This window comes from Chiloscyllium plagiosum, unplaced genomic scaffold (assembly GCF_037043375.1).
Source record: "Chiloscyllium plagiosum isolate Xiang-an unplaced genomic scaffold, Cpla_swu_hap1 HiC_scaffold_50, whole genome shotgun sequence".
Lineage (NCBI taxonomy): Eukaryota > Metazoa > Chordata > Chondrichthyes > Orectolobiformes > Hemiscylliidae > Chiloscyllium > Chiloscyllium plagiosum.
The window spans coordinates 45,327,440-45,343,336 of NW_028270188.1; the positions used below are offsets into that span (position 1 = coordinate 45,327,440).

The following is a 15,897-nucleotide window of genomic DNA, read 5'->3' on the forward strand; positions in this document are numbered from 1 at the left end:
ACATCCCTACGTGACTCCCTGTCCTAACCTTACATATTCCTGCCTTCCAAACTGGCAATAGCCTCCCACCCAGTCCAAATATGGTCAGGTCAATTGCAAAGCCTCTATACCTCATCCGGCTGAGATGAGCAAAGTTAAGTAATTCATATTGGGATATTCCTTGAGGATACGTGGCTCAAAATTATATCAGTGTACTGTCAGGCAGAAGGAATAATGAGAGAATGGCAGAAAAGCTATTTACAACACAAGTTAAATTTCTCACAAACACTTTGTAAAAGATCAAGTACACAGATTATTGACACGAGATTTTATACACGTGACGAGGGCAGCTTCAACCTCCTCTTTACACACATCAAATACCGACAAGCCTATTACTGCTTGCCAGGAACAATACACATACAATAGGCTCTAAACAAATTTTCAAATCAGATGTAGAGTATTGGCACTCATTTGTACCACAGCCTCACAGTTTAATTATTTACTTAGTAACTAAGTATAAATAGAACAGGAAACAAGCCTTACCATGAAATATAGTTGAAAATCTAAGTGCTCCCATAGCTAATTCTGTGCTGGGGTACAGTTTATATCTGGGGCAAAAACTGCTACATTAACGTGGAATAGTTTAGTATTAAAGGATTTTTCTGTTCAATCTCCCACTGACCAAATACTTCCTGCTCAAGAGGGATGTGGCAGTGTGGGGCTGATATTTCTTTTGGGATCTGTTTGCACAATGACTTACTGACAAGCAGCTTACTGATTTGCCATGGTTTTATATGGGTGAGGAGATAGTTGCAGGGAAGTGAAGAAAGATATCGCAGAATCAATTGGCTTTAAGTTCATTGATGATGACCATTGCTTCAACAGTAAGGAGATGAGTTGTTCATGTATTACATTGTTGTCTCGTGGATGTAGGTTTGCTTGCTGAGCTGGAGGGCTTGTTTTTCAGCTCAGTAAGCAAATTTACATCTAGAACCTCAACCTGACTACAAATCTTCTCAAAGCTCGCTATTGTTGTCTCATATTTGACGTTAAACCAAATCTTATGTACAGATCCAATTGCAAGCATTGATTCTTGGAGATATGGTGACAGCATAGCTTTTATAATGTGGCTTCATGACACAACTCGGAAGGCTGGTCATTCTCTCAAGTGTACTGACAGCATAGTCATCAGCAAACATCCTCTCACCTAGTAGCTGCTGTGATCCGTGTGGGATCCTTAAGCCTTTTCAGATTCCTGAATAGGGTATGTGCTATGTCACAATCTTTGTGTGTATACAAGAATATAGCTGAAGAGTACTTGGTAAACAGTACTGGAGCCATGAATGGTGCTAATCGTACCAGGAAAAGCATCTGATAAGATTCATTATTATGTATCACACTGACCATCATGGAATGAATAGACAATCAGATCAACTTTTCAGGACAGCTGTACGATAATTCAGCTTGGGCAACAAACACCTTTCAGAGATCCCCATCTAACAGTATTCTTGAATTTTATGCACTAAAGATTACACTGAATATTCCTTGATCAGCACAGAAGTTCTATTGCAATAACTGACAATGACCCAGAAAGAACCACCCCGTTCAACTCCTGAAAGGCAAGGCTGCAGCAGGAATTGAAATACAGTAGTATACTCAGTCATCTTTGGCCAAATACAGATTACACTTAGTCAGATATCTCCAGAAGAATAAGCGAACACATTGGTCAACAAGTCTTGAAGAACACCTGCAAGCCTCAAACTGCTGAAACTGCTTTTAATCTTTGGCAAAGTTCTATTTGTATGGGTCGAGGCCTGCCAGCTGTTTAATAGTTAATCTCTGCCATAGACTGTACCTCAGGTGACACTCTGATGTTATAACCCGCTAAACCAACTTTGAGTTCTACTCAAATTTCTGACACAATTCCATTCATTAATTTGATAGCTTAGCATGCTTCCTGCAACACAGAATTCAAACTGTCCAAGGACACTGGAGGGTGAGATGGGGTGGTAGAGTGCATGACCCCAGCACCACCCACAGCAGCTTCTGTGTGCTGGCGAGTACAAGGATCAGGATTTATCCTTAGAAGTGGGAGGGGACATTGTAAAGAGATAAAATTTCAGCTTATGTTATCAGGATGCAAGCCCCAGGTAGCTTATGGTGAAGGGATGGGGATGGTGAAGCTTTGGGTAAGAGGATAACAGGAGAAATTATAGTACACGTTTCAACGGCATGATAAGAACAGAAAGAAGGTGGAGACACAATCTAGCAGAAGGGGGCAAACAGCCAATCAGGGCTATGGACAGGAAACTTGACGAATCACAATTTATACTCAATTAGAAGATCAGAGACATCAGGGTGTACATCACGCTATTTGGGAGGGGAAAATGGGACTGTCAAAGTGCATATTCCAGGTGCCAGACTGATGAAATCCTTCTTAGATTGATAATTATCACAAAATGAGACTTATAGTAAGCAGTCCCTTCACCCTCTCCCATACCACACACAGCTTGATAGAGAATCCTACAAGAGGATGACTGGAGCAAATTGTGAGGTGGCTGGGTGGGGGAAAAAAGCAACTCCAATCATATGCAGTTAATGCACTTCTGTTACAGAAAGCAGTGGTGATGGTTAGGATTTCATCCTGCGCCATTAGGAGGAGGTTAATGGAGAAGACATTATGCTATTGTCATTGTGGAGCAACAGAAAAGTCCACTTTTCCCATTCAGTACAACAAAAATTACAGCAAATAACACTCCTTACTTGTCCCATTTAAAACTGAACAGTTGCCACAGCCAATTGAAATGCAGCTCCCATTGCAATGTCCTATTCAGCATTGGTTACACCATGTTTTAAATACTCCATAGAGCTCCCATTTCACTTTCCAAACAAGAAATCAGACAAGTATCATAATTACAATCCTTTGAAAGTTGAGATTTAGCAATTGTATCACCAGCAGAAGAGGACCTCACAGCAGACACAAAGACTGAGCTGCCTCATTGCTCCACTTCAGTGTGATTGGTGCTCTTCGGAACTCTACTTCCAAGAGTATGATATAAACCTCAAGCTTATCATGATCAAGAGAATCCTCAGCCATATATAGGTTACATTTAGAGCATGCAGTTCTTGAATCTAGTTTCAAGTTTTGGTCAGCATCTCCTCTTCCTCTTCCTGAAGGAAACAGCCCTTGTGACGGTCTTGATTTTAGATTAGATTACTTAGTGTGGAAACAGGCCCCTCAGCCCAACAAGTCCACACCGACCCTCTGAGCAGCAACCCACCCAGACCCATTCCCCTACATTTACCCCTTCACCTAACATTATGGGCAATTTAACATGGCTAATTCACCTAACCTGCACATTTTTGGACTGTGGGAGGAAACCCACGCAGACACTGGGAGAATGTGCAAACCCCACACAGACAGTTGCCTGAGGCAGGAATTGAACCCGGGTCCCTAGCACTGTGAGGCAGCAGTGCTAACCACTGCGCCACCGTGCTGCCCACTATAGGCTTTTGTTTGAGATAGGCAACAATCTGTACACATGAACAAAGACAGCAAGTGGCAGCAAGATGATAATCACAACTGAGCCTCATCCTGTGTCAGCTGATGAGGAGGGAATCATTACTGGAGAGCAGGACACTAAAGCTGCAATTAGGAGGAATAAAGGCATTTGGCCCAAATCAAACACTGGCTATATATACAGCTGGTACACTGATTCTCTATTAAAGTGGTAGACAGGTCTATTCTGGGTAATGCAGCAAACATATCACAGAAAGGCCATGTCCTGACTACAAGTTGACTTGGCAAAGGAACCAAAATAGAAGTGAATCCAGATAAAAACAAAACTAGATGTATAAGACAGTTACAATTCTGCACTGCACAAACGTCAGAGCCAGATCAGAATTGTTCTATGCTATATTTGTAGACATTACAGTGGCACATCAGCATTCTAATGCAACTTTCAAACAATATGGGACTAGATCAATTTAGGATATCTTGTTGGCATAGACAAGTTAGACCGAAGGGTCTGTTTCTGTGCTGTACAACTTGATGTTCGGCTGTTGCAAAGCTCAAACTACAGGGAGTAAAGTGAGAAGAGGTAGTATGAATGCTGGGACTTATGGAAGACTTGTAATACCTCAGCTTACAGTCATTCACAATCCAATTGAACCTAGATGAAAATCACTGAGGCTGACAGTTGAATCTTCTTCTCTTGCAAGAACCTAGATGTGATAATTACACTTGTGGCAGGGCCTTCAGGCTTTGCAATAATAGAATATGAGCAATCATTGGAGTTCTGCTGCAGAGTTAGTGAATATAATCCAGCCAAATGTGTTTCAAGTTTATCCTCAAGCCTGAAATGCTGAATAACAAAAGTGAACGACAAAGAACTAGATGGACTGTAATGCCTCGTCTTTCAACGATGGAAGGAGTCAGGTGCAAATGCAGTAAGCAATTTGCTAAAGGCAATGGAGCAGCTTTCAGACTGTCGATTCTCAATCTGCTCTGGAAGTAAATTCACCAGATTATGAAATACTTTCAAAAACCGCAAGAACTGCAGATGCTGTAAATCAGAAACAAAAACAGAAGTTGCTGGAAAAGCTCAGCAGGTCTGGAAGCATTTGTGAAGATAAATCAGAGTTAACATTTCGGGTCCAGTGACCCTTCTTCAGAACCATCAGTTGCCAGACTTGCTGACATTTCCCAGCAACTTCTGTTTATGAAATACTTATACCTGGCCATGTGAAGACTCCATTCAGGAAAATATATGCAGCATACCATGATGTACTATATTATTAGATCAAGTAGTTAAAACAGTCCTCAGCAATTTCACCTCTAGCTTTAGATTGTGGCACAGTATAGTGACATTGAATGATAACAGAACAACTGGGCTTAAGTTCTCGAAAATGAAAGTCACTCTGAGTATCTACTGCCCAGGTCATAAGTCTAAAAACTGTTTGAAGATTCTTGCCCTGATAAACCGGTTATACAGGAAATCCAAAATTAGAGCAAGTAAATCTGCAACAAATTCCGCATTCGGAATTGAACTGGAACCAGATCCTCTGTTATTTGCTGCAAATCCTAATTAGAAAACTAAATAAATACATTTTGTAGAGGTAAGGGCAGCAAGTTCCAAAAGCATCTCCAATGTAGTTGTAGTGTGAATTTTTCATGACCATGATTTAAAGAAAATGGTCAACAAGCAATAAGATAAACATAAACATATAAAAATAAAGTTATGCTGTATCAGTCTGTCTTGACTGCTGACGTCCCAGATTCAAGTGATCAGTTTACAAGTTTGATAATAAGTAAGAAGAAGAAGATGACAAAACTCGGAAGGTGATTTGTGTCAGTTAACAGATCCTGGGTCAGTAATGGGCATAGTATGCAGGACCTCATCCAGAAGCTGCAGTGCTCGGTGCAGGTGGACCTCGATCCAGCAGGGGGTGTGTTTGATGCTCTGCCGTGGATAATCTGGACCCCAGCCCTTTACAAAGCTCAGACGGAGGATGCAGAGACGCCTCAGATCATCAACGCCTATCCCTGCAGCTGCAGAAAGACCTGAAAGAACAGAGACACTTCAGCAATTTAGGGCGATGATAAGAGTGGAAGATAAGTATTAAAAGACCCACAACATTAGGAGATATAGTTCAAAAGGCCGGTGTTACATGAAGCATGACGTAACTCGACTATGAGATCACCTGCACAACAATCTGATCTTGTTAAAGATGCTTGCAAAAGTAACTGATTCAAGGAATGAACTCATATCACAGTCACAGAACTGCAAATGAGTAAAACATCAAATGGAGAACAAGCAACTCCTACTAACACATCATTTTCGGGAGGGGGGGTCGCGGGAGGAATATCTGGACTTTGGGGAGGGGGCATGGTGGTGATTGGAAGGTTGAAATGTTGATTGAACTGAGCTATTCACTTTGCAGTTAGAATGCCCTCAGAAGCTTACAAATAAAAGGTGGTAGAATCAGAATTTATCTCTGTCAACTTCAAACAGTTTCAAACTGAAGATCTGACACTTATCAATAATTACGTTCAAACCTTGAGTTTACTATTTCCCAATTCTTAAGGAATAATGTCTGGAAATCATTGGCTGTCTGAGAAGTAATGAATGTAAGACATGCAGTGTTACTCTCCTTACCAGAGAGATCATTGCATTCATTTCTGCAAAGAGTTGTAACGGGGAAGATAAGCGTTACAACTTATACAACAATAGCGCACCATGCAAAGCCATATTGCCAGCACTAATAAAGAACAGTTCAGAGTCTTTGACTGACTCCACACAAAAGAGGGTTTTGAACTAGCATTTACACAGCCTTTGTTTCATCTCAGTTGAAGAATTGGTTGGAACAAATGGTTCCACATACCATGTTGTCCACGCACCATTAGAGAATAAATTGATAATATCCTCCGAAATTTGTTACAGATAGTACTTATAAGGACAGTTTTCTGAAACTGTTTCAGGTGTGTCCAAAGACTACAGTACTCAGCTCCTTTCAACAAAGGAAGCACCAAGCAGATGCTCGATGTTTACCTGAAGGACACAGCTCACCTGCACTCAGGAAATTTCCAAGTTCAATATCCTCTTATTCAAGCAATATCAGATGAAAGTGAAAACTTGGAAGCGTGGCAAATAGTGAGGATGAAATCAACTGAATAGCACCAGTCCAGAATTAGGTGAGCAGAACGGATGGGTAACTGGGAACCATTCAATAGGATCATGGCTGATCTCATCTCAATTCAACTCCACTTTTCTGCCTGCTCCCCATAATCCTTCAACTCATTACTAATTAAGAATCTGTTTATCTCCTTCCTAAATTTACTCAATGTCCTAGCATCAACCACACTCTTGGGGAGTGAATTCACAGATTCATGACCCTTTGAGAGAAACCATTTCTTCTCATCTGTGTTTGAAGTCTGCCTCCCTTTAGCCGAAAACTATGACCTCTCATTATAGGTTGTCCTGCAAGGGGGAACATCCTTTGTGTCGATTTTATCAATCCCCCTTAGCATCTTCTATACCTCATTAGATCTCATCCTTCTATATTGAAGAACAAGTATGCACATTTTTCAATTTCTTTGCAAGGATATCACTGCTATTTCTGATCATTGTCTCTAGATACTGTTGCTATCTGCTTTGCTATATCTTGTTTGTGCTTTTACTTAGTTCTAGTTTGTTTTTAGGCACATTCAATGGCCATTATTTTTCTTCCTTAGTTTGTGCTCCAATGGCATTTTTAACCAAGTTGATTTTCTGACTCTTCTGTCATACCTTGAGTAAGAATCCAATCTTAGCAGCTGATCCACAAAGAGAAATCTGTCCCTTCAAGTCATCAGTCATTTCAGCGATCTTTCCTAAAATCCTGTATGTGCCTACGTCTTATTGCCAACTACGTCCTTTCTTCACAAAGCCCCACACCTTTAATCAGCAACATCTTAAAATTAACCCTAAACAAGGAAACAGAAAATCATTTGCACCAATACCTTCAGCAAACCATGTCGAGAAAAATTCATGTCACATGCCAACAACAACTGAACAACGGAATCCTAGTAGCACATAAACCCACCAACACACTCAAACAAAAACTAACAAACTCAAAAAACCCAGTACAATCCATGAACAAAACCAATGTCATCTACAAAATTCCATGCAAGGACTGCCACAAACACTACATAGGACAAACAGGAAGAACGTTAGCCACCAGGATACAGGAACACCAGCTAGCCACAAAAAGACACGACCCTCTCTCCCTCGTAGCCCTACACACGGATGAAAAAAAACCCACCATTTCGACTGGGACAACACATCTATCCTGGGACAGGCTAAGCAAAGACATGCCAGAGAATTCCTAGAGGCCTGGCACTCCAACCACACGCCATAAACAAACACATAGATCTAGATGCCATCTATCAACCCCTCAGAAAATGAACAGGAAATGACATCACCACAAACCCCAGGAACCCCATCCAAGATATAAATACAAAGCAGGAGATAACAGCTTCGCTTCACTTGGAGGTCGCCACTGATGATGTTACCTAGCCAGGTAATGAAACGTCTGGATATCAAACCTACACCCTAAACAACTGAACTCTAAGGATGACAACTAACTTGCCTGCTTTAGTTGACAAACATGAGGATATTATTTCAAACAGAAAATGTTTATAGTGAATCAGGGTGTAGAGAACAATCAATATACATGGGGAGAACTACCTGCTTGTCCTGAGCTTTCCTAGCTAGGACAGCACTTTCTGGAGGGCTAGCAACTGCTTGCATGGATGCTACAAACTTCTCCCATTTCCACTCAGCCTTTGTAATCCTTTTGTAGGCATTTCCACCCCCTTAAAATAAACATCCTCTCGAATTTCTCTTTTACTACTTGTCAGCTGTCTGTGTCTGCATTTATGCCACCTTCATCAGCGGAGTTAGACATCTTTCCATTCTCAAAATTCCCACCTCTGCAATTTCTCGAAGTCTCCAGATGGGACATGCTGTTAATATGCTTGAGTTAATCTGTAACTTTGGAGGTTATCACTGCAGCTTCCTTTATTTTAAGAACAGCACCTTCTCTCTGGCAGCTGTGGCCCTGTTTCCTCTGGCACTAACTCATAGGCATGGAGAACAGCAGTCTTTACTGCCACAGTCACCTGAGAGCTCCTCTGCAAGATAGGAGTACGTCTCCACCTCTATCCTCATGATACGCTAAAAGGAATACAGCAGCATTGTTTCAGACAACTGGCATTTATTTTCTAATGACACAAAGTACGTGCTCGCTCTCTCTCCTCACAAAATTTAGATATCAGACAAATATTATTTGCCAGAGACAAAGAACTATGGGGGTCACACATTATCGATGAAACAGAGACATATCATGCTATAGCAAGTCACAGTGAGTTCAACTATGTTGAGTGTCAAGAGTGTAGGGCAAGGCTGCACAGTCTTTACTTTAATGCTTGAGTGTAATAGGTAAGACTGATGAGTTAATGGCATGGATTAATGGCATGGGTAGAACTTAGGAATGTTAACGGCAGCTACTTTACTGCGAGTGAATTGTAGGCCCCCAAAGAGTCACTGGGGAGAAAGAGCAGCAAATATGTAGACAGTTCACAGAGGTGTGCAAGAGTAATCTCAGGTCATTATACTGGGGGATTTCAACTTTCCCAATATAAATTGGGATAGTTATAATATAAAGGGTTTTGAGGGGACAAATTCCTTAAAACCTGTGCAGCGGAGCAATGTAGGGAGGGGTTTCAAAAAAAGAGCTCAGGAGAGTACATGTCCAACTTGTACCCTTTCGAGGAAATTCTAGCAGCGCTAAGTTCAGAGAACCTTGGATATCGAAGACAATTCAGGACTGGATAAAGAGGAAGAGTAGGGCAGCTGTTTCCCTTGGTTGAGGGGTCAATCACGAGTGGGCATAGTTTAGGGTAAAGGGCAGGAGATTCAGAAGGGACTTGGGAAAAAATATTGCCACTCAGCAGGTAGTGGGAATCTACAATGTACTGCCTGGAAAGGTAGAGGAGGCCGGAAACAAAGCCTTTAAAAGATATTTGGATACCTCAAATATCATAACAATCAAGGATATGGGACAAGTGCAGGAAATTAGATTAACATACTTTTAGTAGTTATGTCACTACAGACTCAATGGGCCAAAGGGCCTTTTCTGCAGTGTATGAATCTACAAATCTATAAATTAATAAATATGTGGAGTGTAATCTTGGTCATCCTCAACTTTTCCATTCAATACATATACTACAAGCTTTTCTAATTCCAACTTGAACTCCCCCCTTTCTAATCTTCTCCTTTCTCTTTTGAATTCAAGTTTGTTCATTCTCTTTTGAATTATGGCTTTTTTTTCTAATCAAGTGTGGGTGCTTCCAGTTGAACACTCACAGAAACATTGTTTCCTTCCTCAAGCTTCAAGTGACAACCCAACTTTTGAAGTGTCTTCAGAAAGCTGAAGGTTCAGCATCCTTTCCAATTTAGGGTTGATTTAAAATTAAGTTCCAAAACCACAGATTCCATCTCAACATTGATGCAAAAAGGAAATGGACAAGTTTGGATCCTGACTAAATTTTTCACTTTAGGCAGTGCTACAATTTCTTTGGAACACTTGTTAGAGAACAAACATGCACGTGGATACAAAGAACTTCTCCGATTTCTTTTGCAGACTGCCATGGGATCACTGACATCTAGAAGAAAGGGCAGATGGCACCTTGTTTTAAATTCTCAAAGAAGGGGAATGTTTTCGATGTTCGTTCTGCAGAGACATGCAATATATACGTGGGATGTACTGATACTTACTAACGGCAGGAGCAATGCCTCCCACAGAGCCAGGACCTGGAATGTTCCCAGCCACAGCTGCGGCCTGAGCTGCTGCTGCTGCCTGTGCTGTGGCTGCCTGTTGCTGCATCTGTCGGTGACACTGACGCAAATCAAACACCTGCACAGAAACAAGACAGTGACAAATTACAGGAGAAAGTGAGGTCTGCAGATGCTGGAGATCAGAAGGAGATGCTGATTCCTGAAGAAGGGCTTATGCCCGAAACGTCGATTCTCCTGTTCCCTGGATGCTGCCTGACCTGCTGCGCCTTTCCAGCAACACATTTCCAGCAGTGACAAATTACATCCCATTTCAGACAAACTAACAAGACAGTGCTCCTTACTTTGAAAGAAAGACAAAAGCACGGTGGCACAGTGGTTAGCACTGCTGCCTCGCAGCGCCAGAGACCCGGGTTCAATTCCCGACTCAGGCGACTGACTGTGTGGAGTTTGCACGTTCTCCCCGTGTCTGCGTGGGTTTCCTCCGGGGGCTCCGGTTTCCTCCCACAGTCCAAAGATGTGCAAGTCAGGTGAATTGACCATGCTAAATTGCCCGTAGTATTAGGTAAAGGGGTAAATGTAGGGGTATGGGTGGGTTACGCTTCGGCGGGTCGGTGTGGACTTGTTGGGCCGAAGGGCCTGTTTCCACACTGTAAGTAATCTAATCTAATCTAATCTAATCTAATCTAATCTAATCACTAGCACATGAACAGTGCCTTTTGCAATCCTAGGATGTTCCAAATTGCTTTACAGTCAACAAGGTGCTTTTGAAATGTGGTCAGAGGTAACAGAGCAAACACAAACAGAAAGCCTTCACAGACAACAATGTGGCAATAATCAGATTATTTGCAGTGATGAGAATGGAGGGATAAATATGAGCTTGCTCGGCAAGGTTACCTCACTCATTTGTCAAATTAGTGCAATGGGAAAGTGGGAACCTGCTTGCTTTCCAAGGTCCTAGCCTGATCGACAGTGTAGCATTTCCTCTGTGCTCAATTGAGTGTTAGCCTTAGTTTTATTATTATTTCATGGGATGTCAGTGATGTTGGTTGGGCTAACATTTGTTTCCATCCTTACTTGCTCTTGGGAGAGTAACGGTGAGTCAACATAGAGTCATAAAGCATGGAAACAGACCTTCAGTCCAACTAGTCTATGCTGACCATGTTCCCACTCATCCCACTTGCCTTGCTTGGCCCATAACCCCTTCAAACCTTTCCTATTCATGAACTTATCCAAATGTCTTTTAAACATTATAACTGCACCTGCCACTTTCTCCGGCAGTTCATTCGACACATGAACCACACTGTACAAAAAAGCTGCCCGTCATATCCTTTTTAAATCTTTCTCTTTTCATCTTAAAAATATGCCCCCTCGTTTTGAACTCCTACAGCCTATGGAAAAGATCCTTGTCATTCACCTTATCGTGATTTTATAAACCTCAAGAAAGTCACCCCTCAACCTCATACACACCAGTGAAAGAAGTCTCAGCTTTTCCAGTCTATTTTTATATCTCAATCCTCCTATTCCTGGCATCATCCTGGCAAATCTTTTCTGAACCGTCTCCACTTTGATAATATCCTTAATATAACAGGGCAACCAGAACTCCACATAACTCTGTACAACCTCAAAATTATGTTGCAATTCCTGTACCAAAGGTCTTAGCAATGAGGGCAAGTGTGCTAAATGCCTTAAAATACGCTATCTACACATGATTCAAATTTCAAAGAATTATGTACCTGAACCGCTAAGTCTCTGTTCTACAACACTACCCAGGACTCTTCCAGTAACTGTATAAGACATGTCCTTGTTTGTGTTACCAGAATGCAATACCTCACATTTATCCAAACTAAACTCCATCTGCTATTCGTCAGCCCATTCCTGATGAAGGGGTTATGCTTGAAACGTCAATTCTCCTGCTCCTTGGATGCTGCCTGGCCTCCTGTGCTTTTCCAGCATCACACTTTTCAAGTCTGATCTCCAGCATCTGCAGTCCTCATTTTTTCCTAGCCCATTGACCCAACTGATCAAGATCTATTTAGAACCTTAGATAACCTTCTTCACTGACCACCATACCACCAATTTTGGCGTCATCCACAAATTTATTAACCATGCCTCCTATATTCTCATCCAAATCATTTCTATAAATGACAAAACAAAAGTAGACCCAGTAACAATCCCTGCAGAACACAGGCCTCCAGTCCAAAAAAAACCTTCAACCACCACCCTCTGTCTCCATAAAACCAATTCTGTATCCAATTGGCAAACTCACCGAGTCCCATGTGATCTAACTTAAGTAATTAGTCTACAATGCAGAACCTTGCCAAAGACTTGAACTGTTGTAATTCACATGACGTAGGTACATCCACAATACGTTTACAAAGGGAATTTGACGCTCACCTGCAGCAGTATGTACCATTTACAAGATCCATTGCAAAAATTCATGAAAGAGCCTTCGACAGCACCATCCAAACCCATGACTACTACCATCCAGAAGGACAAGGGGAGCAGATAGATGGGACCATCACTCCCTACAAGTTCCCCTTTCAGCAATTCAGTATCGTGACTTGGAAACATATCATTGTTTCTTCACTGTTACTGTAACAAAATCCTGGAACTCCCTCCCTAGTGGCACTGTGGGTCTATGTACAGCAAATGGTGGTTCAACACAGCAGCTCATCACGACCTTTGCCATTACAACAGGGATTGCCAATCAATGGGTGGCACAGTGGTTCAGTGGTTAGCAGTGCTACCTCACAGTGCCCAGGGACTTGGGTTCGATTTCAGCCTCGGGCAACTGTCTGTGCAAACTCCACACATTCTTCCAATGTCTGAATGGGTTTCCTCCCACAGTCCAAAGATGTGCAGGTCAGGTGAACTGGCCACGCTAAATTTCCCATCAAGTTCAGGGATGTGTAGGTTAGGTGCACTTGTCAGGGGTAAATGTAAAGAATGGGGAATGCATTTGCGTGGGATACTGTTTAGAGTGTCAGTGTGGATTTGTTGGGCCAAAGGGCCTATTTTCACATTGCAGGGATTCTATATTCAAAAAATGCTGGTCCAGCCAATGACGTCCACGTTCCATGAGCTGGTTTGGGATGAGTTTTGTTTTATAATGATCTTTTAAGCACTTTAGGATGCTTGACTATGTTAAAAATTCAGTATAAATACAACTGCTGGTGAATAGAAGGTCCAGCTACACCATCATCTCAGAGTTCAAATATTTGAACATCTGCCCAGGAAGTGCTGCTGAATACATTGTTCATAATTCCATCTGTTCTCAATGACCAGACTAAATCTACCTTCAGAGGTATCAGAAACCATTTTAAAGTTCTGAGAGAATGAGTTTGGCTAAAATTCACAAAGAAAGGAAAACACCTTGCATTTATAAATTTATAATGAGAAACCAAAGAATTAAAATCTTCTCATAAAATGAAAAATTGGATACTGAGATGAAGGATAAAGGTCAAAAGTTTGGATAAAGAACTGGAGAGTGTTCCACAACAGAGGAACATGGGCTACAAGCAGTGCCATAAAGGGTTAATGGGAAGAAGAATGGGAATCAGAATCAGAGGCATAGAGTTCTGAGGATGGGTGGTAGGGAGAAGTTTGGGTTGCAGAGATTGGAAAACTTGAGGATGAGGTATTAGGAATCGGGATGCAAAGCAAGCCTGCAAGAATTGGCTGATTAATAAGCAGGATGGGATGCAGGAAGCAGAGGTCTGCATAAATAAAAATATAATGGAATTTATGATGGATCTTTGTAATTAAATACCTGAAAGACAATATTTCAATTTGCTGTAGAGTATTTATCGATAAAAACTTAAACAATAAGTTAAAGATGCATCACAGCTACCATATACAGAAAAACCGGGGACAACTCATCCTCTCTTTTGTTTTCTCAGGCATGTTTGTTTCATTGCAACAGCATGGTTTAGACTGAAGACATTGCATTCCACACTTGTCACAATTGAGAACAAAGAATCCACTCTCACCTTGATGTACGCCCCTGGATAAATTTTATGTACAGCATCTCCAGGTGCACGGCCTGCCTCTCGGTCCAGATAGTAGCTTTGTACAAATACTGCATGATCACTGAGGCATCGCATCCAGACATCACCCTCACCACGGCACTCCAGCTGGATCCCCTTACCAATGTGCAGTCTTAAACACACAAACAAGCACAGAAACCAGTTACATTTTTAAATACAAAATGCATTACATACACTTGCAAATATATGTGCATATTGGTTGGTAAATTCTACGCTATTTCACCAAATTCTGTCATATCCTGCTACAAGGAGCATTCTGGGAAAGGTGGGACCTGTACAAGCAGGACGGGTTGCACCTGAACCAGAAGGGCACCAATATCTTGGGAGGTAGGTTTGCTAGCACTCTTCGGGGGGGTTTAAACTAATTTGGCAGGGGGATGGGATCCGGACTTGTGGTCCAGCAAGTAGGTTAGCTGTTTTTCAGGATGTCCAAGAATGTAGGGAGGCTGTGGAGAAGGTAGAACTGACAGGGAATACTTGCAGACACAGAGATGGGCTCAAGTGTGTATACTTCAACGCAAGGAGTATCAGAAATAAGGTGGGTGAACTTAAGGCGTGGATCGGTACTTGGGACTACGATGTTGTGGCCATCACAGAAACGTGGATAGAAGAGGGACAGGAATGGTTGTTGGAGGTTCCTGGTTACAGATGTTTCAGTAAGATTAGGCGGGGTGGCGTTGCTAATTAGAAATGGTATAACGGCTGCAGAAAGGCAGTTCGAGGGGGATCTGCCTTTGGAGGTAGTATGGGCTGAAGTCAGAAATAGTAAAGGAGCAGTCACCTTGTTGGGTGTTTACTCTAAGCCCCCCATTGGCAGCAGAGATGTGGAGAAACAGATTGGGAAACAGATTTTGGAAAGGTGCAGAAGCCACAGGGTAGTAGTCATGGGTGATTTCAACTTCCCAAATATTGATTGGAAGCTCTTTAGATCAAGTAGATTGAACAGGGTGATGTTTGTGCAGTGTGACCAGAAAGCTTTTCTAACTCAGTATGTAGATTGTCCGACCAGAGGGGAGGCCATATTGGATTTGGTACTTGGTAACGAACTGGGATAAGTGATGGGCTTGTTAGTGGGTGAGCATTTTGGTGATGGTGACCACAATTCTGTGACTTTCACTTTGGTTATGGAGAGAGATAGGTGCGTGCAACAGGGCAGGTTTTACAATTGGGGGAAGGGTAAATACGATGCTGCAAGACAGGATCTGAGGAACATAAATAGGGAGCATAGGCTGTCAGGGAAGGATGTTGTTGAAATGTGGAACTTTTTCAAGGAACAGATACGGCGTGTCCTTGATATGTATGTACCTGTCAGGCAGGAAAGAGATGGTGGTGTGAGGAAACCTTGGTTGACGAGGGAGGTTGAATGTCTTGTAAGGAGGCTTACATAAGGTTGAGGAAACAAGGTTCAGACAGAGCGTTGGAGGGATACAGGATAGCCAGGAGGGAGCTGAAGAAAGGGATTAGGAGAGCTAAGAGAGGGCATGAAAAATCTTTGGCGGATAGGATCAAGGATAACCCCAAGGCCTTTTATG

At 42.0% G+C, this 15,897-nt stretch overlaps 1 protein-coding gene across 3 annotated transcripts in view; it reads right to left on the reverse strand.

Annotated features, from left to right (window-relative positions):
- Positions 1 to 222: 222 nt before the first annotated feature.
- LOC122544738 (SMAD family member 4) overlaps positions 223 to 15,897 on the reverse strand; it is a 169,307-nt gene continuing 153,632 nt past the window's right edge. For all 3 annotated transcript variants that reach the window (XM_043684044.2, XM_043684045.2, XM_087985048.1), the window contains 3 exons: positions 14,309 to 14,477; positions 10,299 to 10,437; positions 223 to 5,542 (listed from right to left, as the gene is read on the reverse strand). In XM_043684044.2, coding sequence (XP_043539979.2) covers positions 5,331 to 5,542; positions 10,299 to 10,437; positions 14,309 to 14,477 — 520 coding nt within the window. In that variant the 3' untranslated portion in view covers positions 223 to 5,330. The remainder of the gene's footprint in view (positions 5,543 to 10,298; positions 10,438 to 14,308; positions 14,478 to 15,897) is intronic.